Here is a 16,244-nt window from a genome sequence, read left to right as displayed (position 1 = left end):
AATTCTGTTTAATAACTTTAATTTTTGTTCATATTTCATAGGTGTCTAGATATATGCCCAATAATGAACAGTCATATATAAATAAGTTTAAAATTCTTTATTTTTATCTAATTTTTATCTAATGTTGTAATTGACTTACTTCTTTATTTTAACTAGAATATTTTTAGCAATAGTTACTTCTTCTTGTACTCCTCTCTATCTCTCTCTCTGTCTGTCTGTCTCTCTCTCTGTCTGTCTCTCTCTGTCTCTCTCTCTCTGTCTGTCACTCTCTGTCTCTCTCTGTCTCTCTCTGTCTCTCTCTGTCTCTCTCTCTCTGTCTGTCTGTCTCTCTCTCTCTCTCTCTCTCTCTCTCTCTCTCTCTCTCTCTCTCTCTCTCTCTCTCTTTCAAGATCGAACCCAAGACATCCTTTCTCAGGGAAAGTGCTCTGCAAGCCAGATCCCTCTTTTTTTGGTTTTTGTTTTTGTTTTTGTTTTTAGGCCACACCCAGTGACGCTCAGGGGTTACTCCTAGCTGTGCGCTCAGAAATCACTCCTGGCTTGGGGGTCCATATGGGATGCCAGGGGATCGAATTGCATTCCTTCCTAGGCTAGTGTGCACAAGGCAGATGTGCCACTGCTCTGGCCCCCATTTTTATTTTTTATTCCACAAATAAATGCTAAAATGTAAAGTTGCTAAAAGATAAAAAACAAGAGCAATTAATTTCATTTACATAATAATAGTGGAACTAGGGTGATAGTTAGGGACACATGACCTGTATGCACAAGTAACCTGAGTTTGATCTGATACCACATGGAACACCAAGCACTGCTTGGGTACAGTGATGATGAACTCCAGCACTCTAACACCCCCTCCCCCCAGTATCATTTTAGCATTAAGCCCTAAGCATTGAATGTTCCAGTGCACTTAATTGGCCAAGAATCTGGGTGTGACAGCCCCAGGCCTCATGAGCCTGCTTGTGCCTATCCCTGACCCCATTCCACCCACCTCCAATAAGTTAAGTAAAAATAATATTGTCTATTTAATGTCTCTCTTTTTTTTTGGTAGGGGGTGGTTTGGGGACCAAATGTAAGACAATTGCCCTATCCACTGTACAATTTGCTCTTGCCAACTACTGTCTCATTTATTAAATGAAAGTAAAAATTCTGTATTTCTCACTATGGTATAAATGAAATAGAAATACTCAATAGAAAATACATACTAGAAATACCTACTAGAATAATTATTTTTGAGACTGACTATTTAAAATTCATTGTAATTACTTTAAATTCACCCAAAACTCAAGATTAGAAAAATAGATGAAGTAAAGGCCTTGAGTTTGAGCCTTTCACCTAGTTTTTCTTGCCCCAACACCCCAATTGTGACCCTAGTGACTCCAGGACTGCTGGCCAGAGCAGTCCCCAGCATGAAGCCTATTATTCAAATAAAAATGTTTTTTTTTCCGCGGGGCCCGGTAGGTGGCGCTGGAGGTAAGGTGTCTGCCTTGCAAGCGCTAGCCAAGGAAGGACCGCGGTTCGATCCCCCGGCGTCCCATATGGTCCCCCTAAGCCAGGAGCGATTTCTGAGCACATAGCCAGGAGTAACCCCTGAGCGTCAAACGGGTGTGGCCCAAAAACCAAAAAAAAAAAAAAAAATGTTTTTTTTTTTTCGCAATAAAAATTACATGAGTAAGAAAAAAAATCCCATTAAACATTCGCATACCCCGAGCAGTTCCGTTCACGGTATGCAAATGTTTAATGCGATTTTTTGCCATTTTTTTTCTTACTAATGCGATATTTTTTATTTATTTTTATTTTTTATTTTTAATTATGAGAACAAAGATGCAAAGAAAGAGGACAAGGTAAAGTTACAGTGGAAGGACAATCACCCATAACATAATTCTCAGAAGTCCCCTTGCTGATATCTTAACTTTGAAATTTCTTTGAAATTTGAAACATAAAAATGATTTTTTGCGTTTTCTTCCCATTTCCTCAATTTCCCTTTCCCCCACCACCACTGCCCCCTTCAAAACCTACACAAACTTGCATATGAAAGTTTGTAGTATATTACCCTAAGTCTTAAAATGATTTTTGAGGGGCTAGAGGTAAGATGTCTGCCTTGCAAGCGCTAGCCAAGGAAGAACCGCGGTTCGATCCCCCGGCGTCCCATATGGTCCCCCCAAGCCAGGGGCGATTTCTGAGTGCTTAGCCAGGAGTAACCCCTGAGCATCAAACGGGTGTGGCCCAAAAAAAAACCAAAAAAAATGATTTTTGCAAAAAAACTATTAGAAGCTAAGGAAACTCTATCCCTTATTCCCAATTTCTGATGAAAGACTATCACTATTTTTTCATGCCAAACACATACCTTAATTTTAGGGTAGAGAGCAGCAATGAATGGGATCAGGAGACCAAGGAAAGGGAAGATGAATGTATATCCAAGTCACTCAGGAACTTTTGTGTAGGTATAAGAAATTTAGGTCAAAGTGGCCACAAGATTGTTTAATAGGAGACGGACGAATGTAACTCCATGTTTACTGCTAGAAACCAAAGCTTTGTGTGAAATCTTGAATTTATGGGGAGGGAGGTTGGGAGAGTAGGGAAGCATGTACCTGTCTATTCATTCCCTGGTCCTCTTCCCTCATCCTTGAACTGCAGGAGACTGGAGCCTGTGGGCTTTGGTGACCCCATCCTTGGGAAATGTTTATTTGATGATTGATTTTTCTGTATTGGTTACTTCCTTTCTTTCCCCTTTGCTATCATTTTGCCACATACATGCTGATCCTTTTCCCATCCCCCTTCTGTGCCCTGGGAAAATACAATGAATAAAAACTTATTGGTACTAAAAAAATAAATAAATAAATAAAAATGTTTTTAAAAATACATTTTTTATGGTAGTGTTTTGCAATATAGTTTTAGCACAGTTATTGAAGCACCTGCTTTGGGGGGTGTTTTTGTTTTTGCGGTGCTGGGGATTAACTCTAGAACCCCCACACATACATGTAAAACACACTCTAGCACTGAATAATAGCCCAGACCTGACAGGGTTGAAACCATTCTCTTACCAGATGTCAGCTGAGGTCATTTTCACTGCTTGATTTCTAGCCAATAGATATGGCTTGAGCATGTGAAATATTGGCATGAATGTAAGTTTTCATTTCTTTGGATAAGTATTCTTCAAATTCATTTGCTATTTTCTTGGAAGTGCTGATACTTGGACAGCATTGTTCTGTGTTGACATTGGGCTCTGAATGCTAACTATAGTTAACTGCCAGGCACACAGTACTTTGGGCCTCTCCTCAGTATCTCAGAGCTTCTGTCATCAACCCTACAGTTCTAGGTCCTCCCTAATTCACACTTCTGCCTGCACTTAACTCTCCTCCTCCTCCTCCTCCTCCTCTTCTTCTTCTTCTTCTTCTTCTTCTTCTTCTTCTTCTTCTTCTTCTTCTTCTTCTTCTTCTCCTCCTCCTCCTCCTCCTCCTCCATGTCCTCCTCCTCCTTCTCCTCCTCCTCTTCTCCTCCTCCTCCTTTTCTTCCTTCTCCTTCCTCCTCCTCTTCCTCCTCTCCTCCTCCTTCTTCCTCCCTAATTCACACTTCTGCCTGCACTTAACTCCTCCTCCTCTTCTTCTTCATCTTCTTTCTCCTCCTCCTTATCTTCTTTATTCTTCTTTTTCTTCTTCCTCTTTCTCTTCCTTCTCCTCCTCCTCCTCCTCCTCCTTCTTCTTCTTCGTCAAACCCAGTTGTGCTTAGAGATTACTCCTGGATCTGCACTCCGAAATCACTCCTTGCAGGCTCTGGGGATCATATGGGATAGCAGGTATAGAACAAGGTCCGTCCTGGGTCTGGGGATCATATGGGATGCCGGGAATAGAACCGGGTCCGTCGTGGGTTGACTGCATGCAAGGCAAATGCCCTATCACTGTGCTGTCTCTCGGACCCCTACACTTAAGCAAGCTTTCTGAGCTTTTCTCTAGGCTGCTTCTCAGACACTTTAATGGAAATTAACTAGCATGTAGTTAACATCCAGTAGTTAACATCTTGATGATTAGTCCTCTTTATTTTCTCATATTCCTTGTTTTATATAAATTTCATTATTTTATTTAAACACCATGATTATAAAAAGTTTTATTAATTATAATTGTTGATGATTGAGTTTCAGACAGTGTATAACACGCTTCACCAGTGCATATTTCCTGCCACCAGTGTCCCCAGTTTCCCTTCCACCTTTCCCCCTGCCTGCTTTTGATACAAACATTTCTTTCTTCCTCTTCCTCCATCTTCCCTTTCCACTTCTCCCTCTTCTTTCTTCTCCTACTTATTCTCCTCCTTCTTGTCTTCTTCCTCCTCTTCTTCCTCTATCTCCTCTTCCTCTTCCATTTCTTCTTTCACTTCCTCTTCCTTTTTTTAAATTTTTTTTTAACTTTTTTTGTTTTTGTTTTGTTTGGTTTTGGGTCACAACCAGTAGAGTCCAGGGGTTACTCCTGGCTCTGCTCAGAAATCGCTCCTGGCATGCCGGATTCAAACCACTGTCAGTCCTGGTTTGGCTGCTTGCAAGGCAAACACCCTACAGCTGTGCTATCTCTCCGGCCCCATTTTTTTTCCCGTTTTTCCTCTCCTCCTTCCTCTTTCCTTTTAGACACAGGACATTATGCATATCACTTACTTTCCTTTCATCATTCAATTCTTCTTTTGGGGGGCCATACCTAGCAGCGCTCAGGGGCTACTCCTGGTTCTGCACTCAGAAATCGCTTGTGGCAGGCTGGGGAATCATGTGGGATGCCGGGGATCGAATCCAGGTAGGTTGTATGCAAAGCAAATGCCCTACCCTCTATACTGTTGCTCTGGCCCCTCAGCCCCCAATTCTTGTCCAGAATGATCATTCCCAACTTATTGTCATGCTGGTTCCTTCTCTGCCCTAACTACAAGCTTCCTACCAGGGACTCATCTTACTGTCTCTGGTAATATATATTCCTTTTGTATTGTTGCCTATTATATAGTTTTAATTGCCATGATAATCTTTGAGGGTGTAATATATTTATATTAACTTCAGATCTTTTTTTCCCCACCTCCTCTTTAATGATACTTGTAATGCTCAGCGATCACACACTTGGTCTTGATGTGCTGATCAGGTGGGGCCAGGAATCTCACATTTTGCCATCACACGGGATCATCCATATGACCATTCCCCAATCCCAGTGCTCAAGCATCCCCAGACCACCTAACATGAGATTTTCAATCATTTTCTTTGTTTTCCATGCTCTCTAATTCTTTTCATCCTTTTTCATTATTATTTCTTTATTTACCTTCTGTTTTTATATGAACTGTTTTCCTCACATATATTTCAAATTTGGGATGTTTGGACATTTAAGGAGACCCTAAATTAATTGCCAATGCTTTAGACTGTTGATGATTGATAAGGTGCTTCATCTTTGACATTTGGCAGTCCCTAATGTCAGCATAGAGGATGGTAGAGTTTTGTACTCATTTTTTTGCTCTCCCTCACTGCGCAACAATCTCATTAATTTTTAATCATACCTGTTGATTTATCAAAACAGAACCCAAGGTTTGGGTAGCTAAGCTGGGAAGGTGATTAATGGTCTTTGAGAGCCACGTGTGAACTTTAATTTAGAATCTGTTTCAGGAACATGCCTCGTCTCTGTTCCCAGAGAGTACTAATGTTTTTCAGTACAGATTTCTCTGGACTTCCTGCTCAACTACTTAACAAGTTGGCTGATATTTGATGTACAAATCTCTTTATTTGTGGCCCTGGACAATATTGACTGGACAACATTCACTTCCATATTTTTTTGTACTTTTCAGGTAGCAGACAGTGGAAAAAATGAAAATAAAACCCATAGCAAGTACAATTTGTACTTGTGTCTTGATAGCTTTTCTTTTTTTTAAATTTGTCTTAAAACACTGATTTATAAAGTTGTTCATAATAGAATTGTTTCAGGCTACAATGCTGCTCCCTTGACAGGCATATAACAAATTTAGTTTTTATTGCTTGCTCCAAGAAAACTTAAGAGAATAACAAATGAAATTATCAAAAAATAGATCAATAAAAGTAAAATTGTGATGATTGATTACTATGTGATTTTAACCTATGCAAATAAAAACTCAAATCATTTTATTTAAAATAATATAATTCCTAGTCTCTTTTATAAAAGTAGGTTTTCAGCTCCAGCATCTAAAATATATTGCATTATTTTTTTATACTTGGATCTTTGTGATTTTTTTTGTCTTCCCTATCATAAATACAACTTTAAAAAAATGTTTATATGGTTTAAAGGAGGTATCTCTAGATCATTGTTGGCCCCAGAGATTATGGAGAAAGAAATTGAGTGGAGAGGAGAGAAAGAGAAATGAGAAGCAATGGGGCAGGGATTAGGGGTCAAAGTTTAAGTATCTCAGTGGTGTTAAAGAATGATAGAAGCATGGATTAATTCAAAGTCACTTTGCCTGTATGTACCTTGAAGGAATATGGATATGTGCCTTGAACATAGGCCTGAAATGTCTAAATTGTGTGCCTACTCTGACTTGTGGACCCTCAGTCTGACTTGTGGACCCCCAGTGTTCTGTCTCTGACTTGTGGGTTCTCAGTACATAGTCATAATAAATATGTCCTTATAAAAAATGAGAGCCAAATATTCAAACAATAGAGTCAACAACAATGAAAACATGAACTTTAGACTTAAACAACAGAACTTAAAACAATGCCTGTCAAGAGGATAGGGTAGTAAGAGGATCAGGAAGGCACCTGGGAACATTGCTGGAGGGAGGTTGACACTTGATTGTATGATTGGTGCTTGAACACTGTATGTCTAAAACTCATCTATGAATAATTTTGTAAATCATGGTACTTTAACAAAATAAGATATGAAAAATAAGTGCTTGGGAAAGAGTGATAGCACAGCGGTAGGGTTTTTGCCTTGCACACAGCTGATTTGGGACTTACCAAGGTTCTATATCCGATCCCTGGCATACTATCTGGTCCCCTAAGCCTTCCAGGTGCAAGTACTGAGTACAGAGTCAGAAATTACCCGAGTGCCTCCGAGTGTGATCCAAAGACTAAAAAGGGTGGGGCATTATCTTTTAGCAATTACATGAAATAGGTAAAACCTACAAAGGTAAAAGTCAGTAAAAGTAAAGAGAATTAAGCCTTATTTTGAGAAAGAAAATATTGATTTTATATTAGAAAATGTTACATTATATCTACTGATTAAATCTCTGCATTAATAAGCAAAAGACTATAATAAAAATTTCTATGGATTAAAAAACTGATCAGATATATAACACTCAAGTGAAAGGTGAATCCATTATTGTGAATGTGTACAATCTCTTAGTAAAATAGGAATAAACATACCTTTCTTTTTTTTTTTAAAACATACCTTTCTTAATCTAACGTAGGACAACCAGAATACCATAAAGTGAGTGCTATATTCAATGCCACTTGCTGAGAAGTCTGTCTTGTTTTTAAAGAAGCTCCTTTAAACCTTCTTGCAAAATTGATTTCTGTTTTTTAAATATCTGTATTTAAGCACCATGATTACAAACGTGGTTGTGGTTGGGTTTTATTTATAAAAAGAACACCCGCCTTCACCAGTTCAACATGCCCACCACCAATTTCCCCCAACTTCTACTCCCCGACCCCTTGCCTGTATTGGACACAGGCATTCTATTTCTCTCACTCCTGATTTAAATGCTATGAATTCCCTAAGTTATTATCTGTCTCTGAAGTGTGTTTTGTTTATTTAACCAGTCTTTTAGCAACTTAGGGCTTTGTGCACTGGGCTATACATTTCTGGATTTAACTATTGACACACTTAACAGCCTCATAAATCCATTCCTTTGAGAATTAGACTCCAAGGCAAAGATGTGGGTGCAAGTGATTTATTAAGGAATATAAACAGTAAAGACCAACATGATTTATAAGGGGATAAATGGAGAGTGAATGACTGAGGCCCAGGCCTCCAGGTTATTCCTAAGAAAGGTCTGCATGACATCTTACAATTCACTACTCTCCCAGCACAGGGAATGAAATTACTTTTGGCATATATGGTCATATGGGGGTACACGGCAAAAATCCTCCTTAGTGTTTCTAGCTGTCAAAACTGGCAAGATGACTTACTTGTCTAAAGGGGAGTCTATGAAACTCTTGAGTGATATATTCCCAGAAAATCAGTGGGAGCCAGAGGATGAAACTTAAGGCTCATAAAGTGATCATCCAGCTTTGATCCAAGGGAAACATTTCATAGATAATCTAAGTAGCTACTAAATCCTAGCTTTTTCCCTGATAACTTTTCAATAAATGAATGGCAGTTCTTCGTAATTATAAAGCAAAATACAGTTTACAGAATTGTTTTCTCTTTTTGTAATTGATCTTCAAATTAATTTGTGTGGAAAGTAGAGCAATATTATAATCCTTATATTTTAAGAGTCAAAGATATGGAGCTTAGTTAAATTCTCTAATGACTATTCAGTGTCTAAGCCTTGAATTTGTTCTAATTTAACTGCATCCTATTTGACTTTTAGAGATATTTAATTAAGATATAGGTAATGTACATAAATATGAATTATTTAATATAAATACTATAATATATTTTATTGTTTTTTTTTTAAAAAGTATAGAGCTAAAATACCTGAGTCTGATCCCTGGTGCTATGCCTATGCATTGAGCACAATTCTAGTAACTGCCATGGTGGAACTCTCATTGCCACAATAGAGCATGTGATCTTTGCTGCATAGTCAGGCTGGTGTGAGTAGCAAAACTAAAGATCTGCGAGTGCTTATAGCCAGAAGTGTCACCCACCCACCCCCAATATCAGGAGGATGAAGCCCTGAATGTTTAGGGCATTTTCCTTGAACAAGGCTAATTTGAGTTTTGTCCCTGGCATACCATATGGTTCCCAGAGCATTGCCAGAAGTAATTCCTGAGTTCAGAGCCAAGAGTAGTCCATTAACATTTTGTGGTGTTGCCCAAAAGCCAAAAAAAGAGAAAAAAATTAAGAAAATATTAAGATAAATAATTTAATTTTCAATTTTATCATTATTTCTAGTTGGGCAACTTAAAATTAAGTGAAAAATTGAATAATCAGAGTTTCTAGTAGTTAATTTAACCACCATCATTCAAGACTTCTCATGTGTCTTATTATTCAAATGATTTCATTAAAGTCAGCATGAAAGAAACATATAATAAAGGTTCTTGGCGCATGAAGAGGTTCATTCCATTGGAATGTCCTTGGAGTTCTTCCATGTTTTTCATATGGACTTATTTACATACAGTACTCCTGAGATTTATGAATATTCTTTCATAAAGATTTCCACAAATTAAAATAATGCTCTTAAAGTCTATTGTTGACACATTTTGTGTTTTTTTTTCTACTTCAAGAATCACTTAATTAATGAGGCATTTGCTTTTGACTTTCTACCACTAGACAGTTCACCAAATGGTGAATTTCTAAGTGATAGATAAATTCAGAGCAGTTGAGAACAAGAATTTACCCAATGTTTTATTCACAGTTTAATGATTAATAATTCCTATAGTGTTCATTTACCTCTTGCACTGGAAACTTTTATCCTTTGTGGATGATCTAAAATAGATCTGTTCTAGCCTAGGGGCACATAAAAATTACTGGGAACTTTTATCTACAGATGCCCTGACTCTGCCCCCTATCTTATTAAAGTGACTCTGGTCTAAGTTTAAAGTTCTCCAGTTTACCCTTCTGCAACTAACAGTGAACACTGATCTGAAACAGAAGAAATGGGATTGATCTTCCACATGGTTTTGTTTTGTTTTGTTTTGTTTGCAAGTTTTCATTTCTTTTCTAAATGAGGTTTTCTTCATGTAATCGGTCTTTTCTCTAGGCCTGAACAAACATGTATAAAGTTTCAAGGTCACAGTAGAACAAAACTTAGTACCTAATGACATTATATACAGTACTGCTGGTAGTTATTTGGTGTGGTTTGAGCATATTCGAAGAAAAAGAATTGCTTGTACCTTTGAGCATTAAGAATTTAAACTTTGGGACCTGGAGAGGTAGTGCAGCAGGTAGCGCACTTGTCTTGCCATTGATGGACCCAAGATCAATTCCTGCTACATGGTTCTTAGACTCCTGCTGGGGGTAAATCCTGAGCATTCCCAGGTGTGGCAAAAAAGTTTTGTCATAAGTAGATCAGCAGTTATAGCCTTCGTTTTCAGTTCTTATATATTTGCCTCCTAACTGTGACTTGGTATGATTTTTCTGGCTCTCTTTAGACTTTGGCTCAAGGAATCACCATTATTCTTTTACACTTAAAATTTCCCTGCTCCTGATATATTAGATCAGGCAGTTTTCATTATTCTTTGACCTGTTACCTGAGTACATTTTGCAAATAATACTGAGCTCCCATTGTGGAAAACAAAAAAACAAAAACAAAACCAGAACTCTAGTTCATTAGTTTTTGGAATTATTATTCCAGAAATGAAAGGAATAAAATACGTTTTTTTTTTTAAAAAAAAGATAGTGTGCTATTTTGTTATCTCCCATTCTGTGAGTTGATTCTGAATATATCATACCAAAAAATTGTAAAAATAAGTAAAAAGTAGTGACCTCGTGATTCACTTTGATATTATATTAGGCACTATGTGATGAGAAAAAAGTATAACAGAAACTCCTATATTATAACCCTACTATATGAAAATAGTGATTATTTGAAATTTATTCCAAAATTAATTTCACCTGAAGTATTTTTATGGAATAATGTCTCAATTAATTTTTATCAGTCTTGAACAATTTCTATTATTGGATTTTGTTTTAGAAGGTCATATGTCTCTCAGATATAGAGATTTTAGCATAATATGGCAATGGTTTTGTTTTCATTTTAGTTTTTACTGATAGGTAATTTTAACTAAACTTCTTCAGCAATATTTTAAAACATAACCAAATTAGAGATTATGTTTTTTGGGGTGATGTTTTTATACAGTTAAGATGGTATATATTTGGCAATTTAAAGTTTGAGATTGGAGCAATAGCTTAATAGACTACGGTGCACATTTTGCATACAAGAGTCTTTATATGGGGCCGGAGAAATAACATGGAGGTAAGGTGTTTGCTTTGCATGCAGGAGGACGGTGGTTCAAATCCTGGCATCCCATATGGTCCCCCTCAAGCCTGCAAGGAGCGATTTCTGAGTGTAGAGCCAGGAGTAACCCCTGAGCACTGCTGGGTGTGACCCCCCCCCAAAAAAAACCCAAACAAACAAGAAAAAAAAAAACAAGAGTCTTTATATGATCCTTAGTATCACTTGGCCCCCAAAAAGCATTGCCAGGAGTGGTTTTCAAGCACCTGGCTGTGAGTGGTCTCTGATTACCTCTAGATGTGGTCCAGTATTTTTCCTCTTCTTATATTTTGAAAACGTATGTGCCAAGTAGTAGTATAATTAAAAAACAAAAAATATATTTGAAATTTTATATTACATTCAAGTTATTAATACCTATGCCTGGATTTAAGTTGAGATAAAATATATCTGAACTTACAGATAATGTTTTTTCATTGTTGGTTTGTGTTTCAAAATTTATATTTGAGTGCAACTTTTTCTGTAGACCCTGTGACATAACTTAATTCTTTTTGGGTTTTGCTTATTTTTGTTTTGGGGTCATACCCACTGTTGCTCAGGGGTTACTTTTGGCAGGGTTGGGGGACTATTGAGGGTATCAGGGATCAAATTTAGATCAGCCTTGTAAAAGGCAAATACCCTTTTCACTGTGATACCACTCTGTCCCTCAAGTTTTCTTTTTTTTGCCACTCTCAGAAGTACACAGGAATCACTCCTGGTGGGCTGAGTGCATATATAGGATGCCAGGGATTGAACCTGGGTCAGCTGAGTGCAAGACAAATGTACCACCCACTGTACTGTCACTCTGGCACCACCAATAACTTAATTTTTTATTCCATTATAATCTTCAAATAAAATATTTAGAAAAGGTCAATTGTTCTATTAAAAAAATAAATGTCAGGAATTGTATGTGATTAAGTTACATATATTGATATAATACAGAATATTCTCAATTAATGACTTCAACTATGGTTTTGGTTTGTATTACCATTTTGTTTTGTATTACCATGCATATAGTTTTATGCAGTGCAATGGTTCAAAAAATTTATATATATATATATATATATATATATATATATATATATATATATATATATATATATATATATGACTAAGAGAAGCATGTGTCTCACAAGTCACCATTTTCAGTTTCTTGGCAGTACAGAAGTGGAGCAGCCAAAGGGAACCGAAGTTGTCAGAGATGCTGTGAGGAAACTAAAGGTGAGGCCAGCCCTGCAGATGGATGGCTCATGTGTTGATTCTGTTTCAGACATTGGTGGATCTATCAAAACGCAAAGTATTAACAGATTTGTGCCAAGTCAGGAACATTTAATAACAAATACATAACAATTATTTTCACAATGTTACTTTTAATGGTTGTCATTTCTTAGACTCAACGAAAATGTGTTGTAATGGCAATTATTTTATAAGTATTTTTAGGGGTTGCTGAGTTATTGAGTCACAGTATGCAATGTCTGTTTGTGGTTATAGAACCATATGTGACACTAGGAATTCAACTGGGGTCTGGTGTATGCAAAGCAAGCTACTCTATAACTCCAGTAGATACCTCTGGCCAGTATTTTATAAGTACTGCAACTTAGAAGCTTACTTTCCCTTTGATTGGACAGTGTGACTCCATTCCCCAACTCAAATGTTAGTAGTGGTATAACAGCTATGTATAACAGTTATGGCATCCATAAAGTGAGAAAATGTAAAGTTAGTGTGGAGTCCCAGGATTTTGCAATCATACTAACTGTTGAAGATGCTCTAATGGACAAATCCATGAGGATCTGGATGCATGCCGACGGGAAACCAGAGATGAAGGTAGCAGGGAAGACTCTTTATTGAAATTGATGGACTCTGCCTGGAAAAACTTACAGAAGACGCTATACTTATTATCATGGTTTTCCTCATTGCTTTCCATTGCACAGAGTTCTCGCAGTGTTTTTAAGAAATGAGAACTCAAACAGAATTTTTATCTTCATCTCATTAAGACTATCCAACACACCCTCGTCACTTTGTTTGAGCAGTTTGATGTTAGTTTCTATGACTGCTCTTGCAAATTTTTATTTTTGTTTTTGTTGCATATAGTTTTGTGTTTTAAGAAACAGTCAACCCTTTTCTGACTTTGTTTTAGAAACAACCATTTATCCCATATGAGGTTTAGGTCTTTGATTGTGCCGCACAAAGTCATAGTCACTAAAAGGCTTATTATTTGGAGCTTGTGGAAGATAATAAAGAGCAATGGCGCATGCCCAAACTGGGTTCAGTTTCCTTCCAAACAGTCCCAGTTGTTGACCTGAGAGCTAAGAGAACCTGAGGAACCTAAAGCATCACTGATTGTGGCCCTGGTGGGTCCCCAGCACTTTAGGGGTCATGCGGCACTACATTCTCAGGCCCTAGCATTGAGACCTAGACCCAGTTGGCCAAGTATCCTCTGATTAATAGTTGGGTGTCTCTCTCCCTCCCTTCAAATAGAATTACTTAGCTGCCAGACTGTTGTAGCAGGAGGAATTTACTGAGTGTTAAAATGCAAAAAAAGGTTTAGACAGAATGCTTGTTTTATGGGTGAAGAAATAAGAATAAATAATACTTTGGGGCTGGAGCGATGCACAGCAGGTAGGGCGTTGGCCTTTCACACAGCCGACCTGGCTTCACTCCCTATTGCAAAAGTCTTGTAGATAAGGAAAGAATATTTAGAGTAATGGTTAGTGAAAACGAGGGAAAACATAAACCCGCACACACAAACACCGCACGCACACACACACACACACACACACACACACACACACACACACACACACACACACAGACACACACACACACACACATCCATCTATCTGCCAGGAGTGATTTCTGAGGCAAGAGCCAGGAAAAAACCCTGAACACTGGAGTGGAGGGTGCATCCCTAAAACCAAAAAAATGGGAGCATATATTTTCCCTTCATTTTCTATGTAAGTATTTTACTTAATGTTTTAAATAAATTCGCAAAAAGGTCAGAAGGTGCTATCACTCTTAATTTAAAAAAATAAATAAAGATGGGGCCAGACTGGTAGCACAGTGGTAGGGCGTTTGCCTTGCACGATGCTGACCCCAGGACAGATGCTGGTTTGATCCCTGGCCTCCCAGCGGTTCCCCTAGCCAGGGCGATTTCTGAGCGCAGAGCCAGGAGTAACCCCTGAACGCTGCCGGGTGTGACACCCCCCCCCGCAAAAAAAAAACACAAACAAATAAAACATAGGTTGACTAACCAAATTTTCTTTCCACTACTCATTAGATATATTTAGACTTACACTTCTTTGGACAGTACTTTTAGCACTAATGTAAAAAGGCTTACACTTTATGAAAATTTAGTTTAAAGTTCTATTTAATATGTCAGTAATAGTACAGCAGGTAGGTTGTTTGCCTTGCATACAGCCTACTGGGTTTGATTCCTGACACTATATATGTCCCCTTAGTTCTTCCAGGAGTTATCAGAGAGTACAGAGAACAAGAGCATTGCCAAGTGTAAACCCAAAATATTAAAAATTTTAGGGAGTGTTTAACTTATATAATCAGAATGAAAGTATTTACATATTTCTTTATACCTAGCATTTTATTCAATAATCCCCAAACAAAAATTATTTACATAATAAATAAACTACAAAAATAATGTCTGGAATGAAATACTTTGGGTGCAGGGGATAATTTTCATACAGTTTCCTTGAGACTTCATAAGGGATTTTAATGTAGTTTCCTGTTTGGAAATATACTCTGGCAATAAAGGAATATGATTGACAGTATGAGAAAAGTCATACAGTACTGTTTTAAAATGTCCCAAGTTGATAAACACCTTTTTTTTCAAGTGTTTTATGGAATCGACAGGTATTTGGTTAATTTTTTGTTTTTGTTTTTTGTTTGTTTGTTTGTTTTAGGGCTACTCCCACCTCGTGGCATTGTTCAAACTATTACTCTGACCCAGAAATGTGTTTAACATGCAATCCTATTGCAAAACTGTTGTAGATAAGGAAAGAATACTTAGAGTAATGATTAGTGAAAACGTGGGGGAAAGTGCTCTTTTTATACTTCCATCCCTTATTTGGTCAAAAATCAGAGGGTACAATTCATTTGTAAAACATGTAGGCGGACACCGCTTTTTCTTTTGTAATGTAGAGAAGACCAGAAGATGGCGCCATAGCTCTTCTAAACAAGGAAATTTAATCAACTCATTTTGTGTTCACATCCCCCATTTTAATTTTCTGTTTATTTTTCAATTTATGTATTTTGACTGATTCTTTGTCTCCAATAGTTTAGCATATCTTATTTTTCACCAAAATAACATTTTATTCTGATTAGCTTTCAAAATATTTGTTATAAACATTGATTTCTGACATGAACTCAAAATAAACAAGATTTTCAAAATATATATATTTTTCAATCTCCTGTTTTTAGTGATTTCTGATTTTTTGACAAGAAACTATGCAAGCTGTTATTTTTATAGCATACTGTTTTTCTCTCATTTTGTGTAAAATTTATTCATTTTACATTTTTCTTTGATACATTTTTATGCTAAAGTTTTGACTTCCAGATACTACATTTATCAAAGCAATTATGGTGAACAGTTTTAGTTTTTTTTAATAATGCTTTAAGCTATGGTTTAATATAATATCAAACTACGCATTGTAGTGATTAAAAATCTTTTAACTTCTAGGTTCATAATATGACAATTATTGTATACTTTTACTTTTAATAATGATATATTTATTTTTATTAATATATTTAGTACAACTATTAGACATTTCAACATGTTAGATAAACATTATTCTTAAGATGTTCATGTAGAAGAATATTGGTTATAGATCCAAACTCTTTGATTTGTCTAGAGGTCAGCATTTCTGAACACTGATTTTAGAGAAAAGACTCCTCACCTCAGTGGAGCTAAATTAGAATTACATGGAATTTTTTCAAAGATTATGGTCCTTTGGAATTTTGTTGAATTCTGTTAAAACTAGGCCCAGGCATTTTCCCACTAAGCCTCACTCTTCCTATAGAGAGTAATATCATTTTCAGCTTCTTAGCCAGTTATTTAATAACTCATCTGGAGTTTAATTTAATTAATATTCTGATTCAATTAATAGCTTAATTAATATGCACAGAGACTTGAGTTTTCTGAAGCATTGCCAGTTATGCTTTTA

The 16,244-nt window shown here is 36.8% G+C and overlaps 1 protein-coding gene across 1 annotated transcript in view; it reads left to right on the top strand.

The window, feature by feature from the left end:
- GULP1 (GULP PTB domain containing engulfment adaptor 1) overlaps window positions 1-16,244 on the top strand; it is a 262,846-nt gene that overhangs the window by 209,682 nt on the left and 36,920 nt on the right. Inside the window, exon 7 of the mRNA XM_049773274.1 lies at window positions 12,220-12,291. Within this exon, the coding sequence (XP_049629231.1) occupies window positions 12,220-12,291 (72 nt within the window). The remainder of the gene's footprint in view (window positions 1-12,219; window positions 12,292-16,244) is intronic.

The sequence above is a fragment of the Suncus etruscus genome, chromosome 5 (genome assembly GCF_024139225.1).
Source record: "Suncus etruscus isolate mSunEtr1 chromosome 5, mSunEtr1.pri.cur, whole genome shotgun sequence".
Taxonomy (NCBI): Eukaryota; Metazoa; Chordata; class Mammalia; order Eulipotyphla; family Soricidae; genus Suncus; species Suncus etruscus.
The sequence above is the reverse complement of the archived record's forward strand: the minus strand, read 5'-3'. Positions and strand labels throughout refer to the sequence as shown.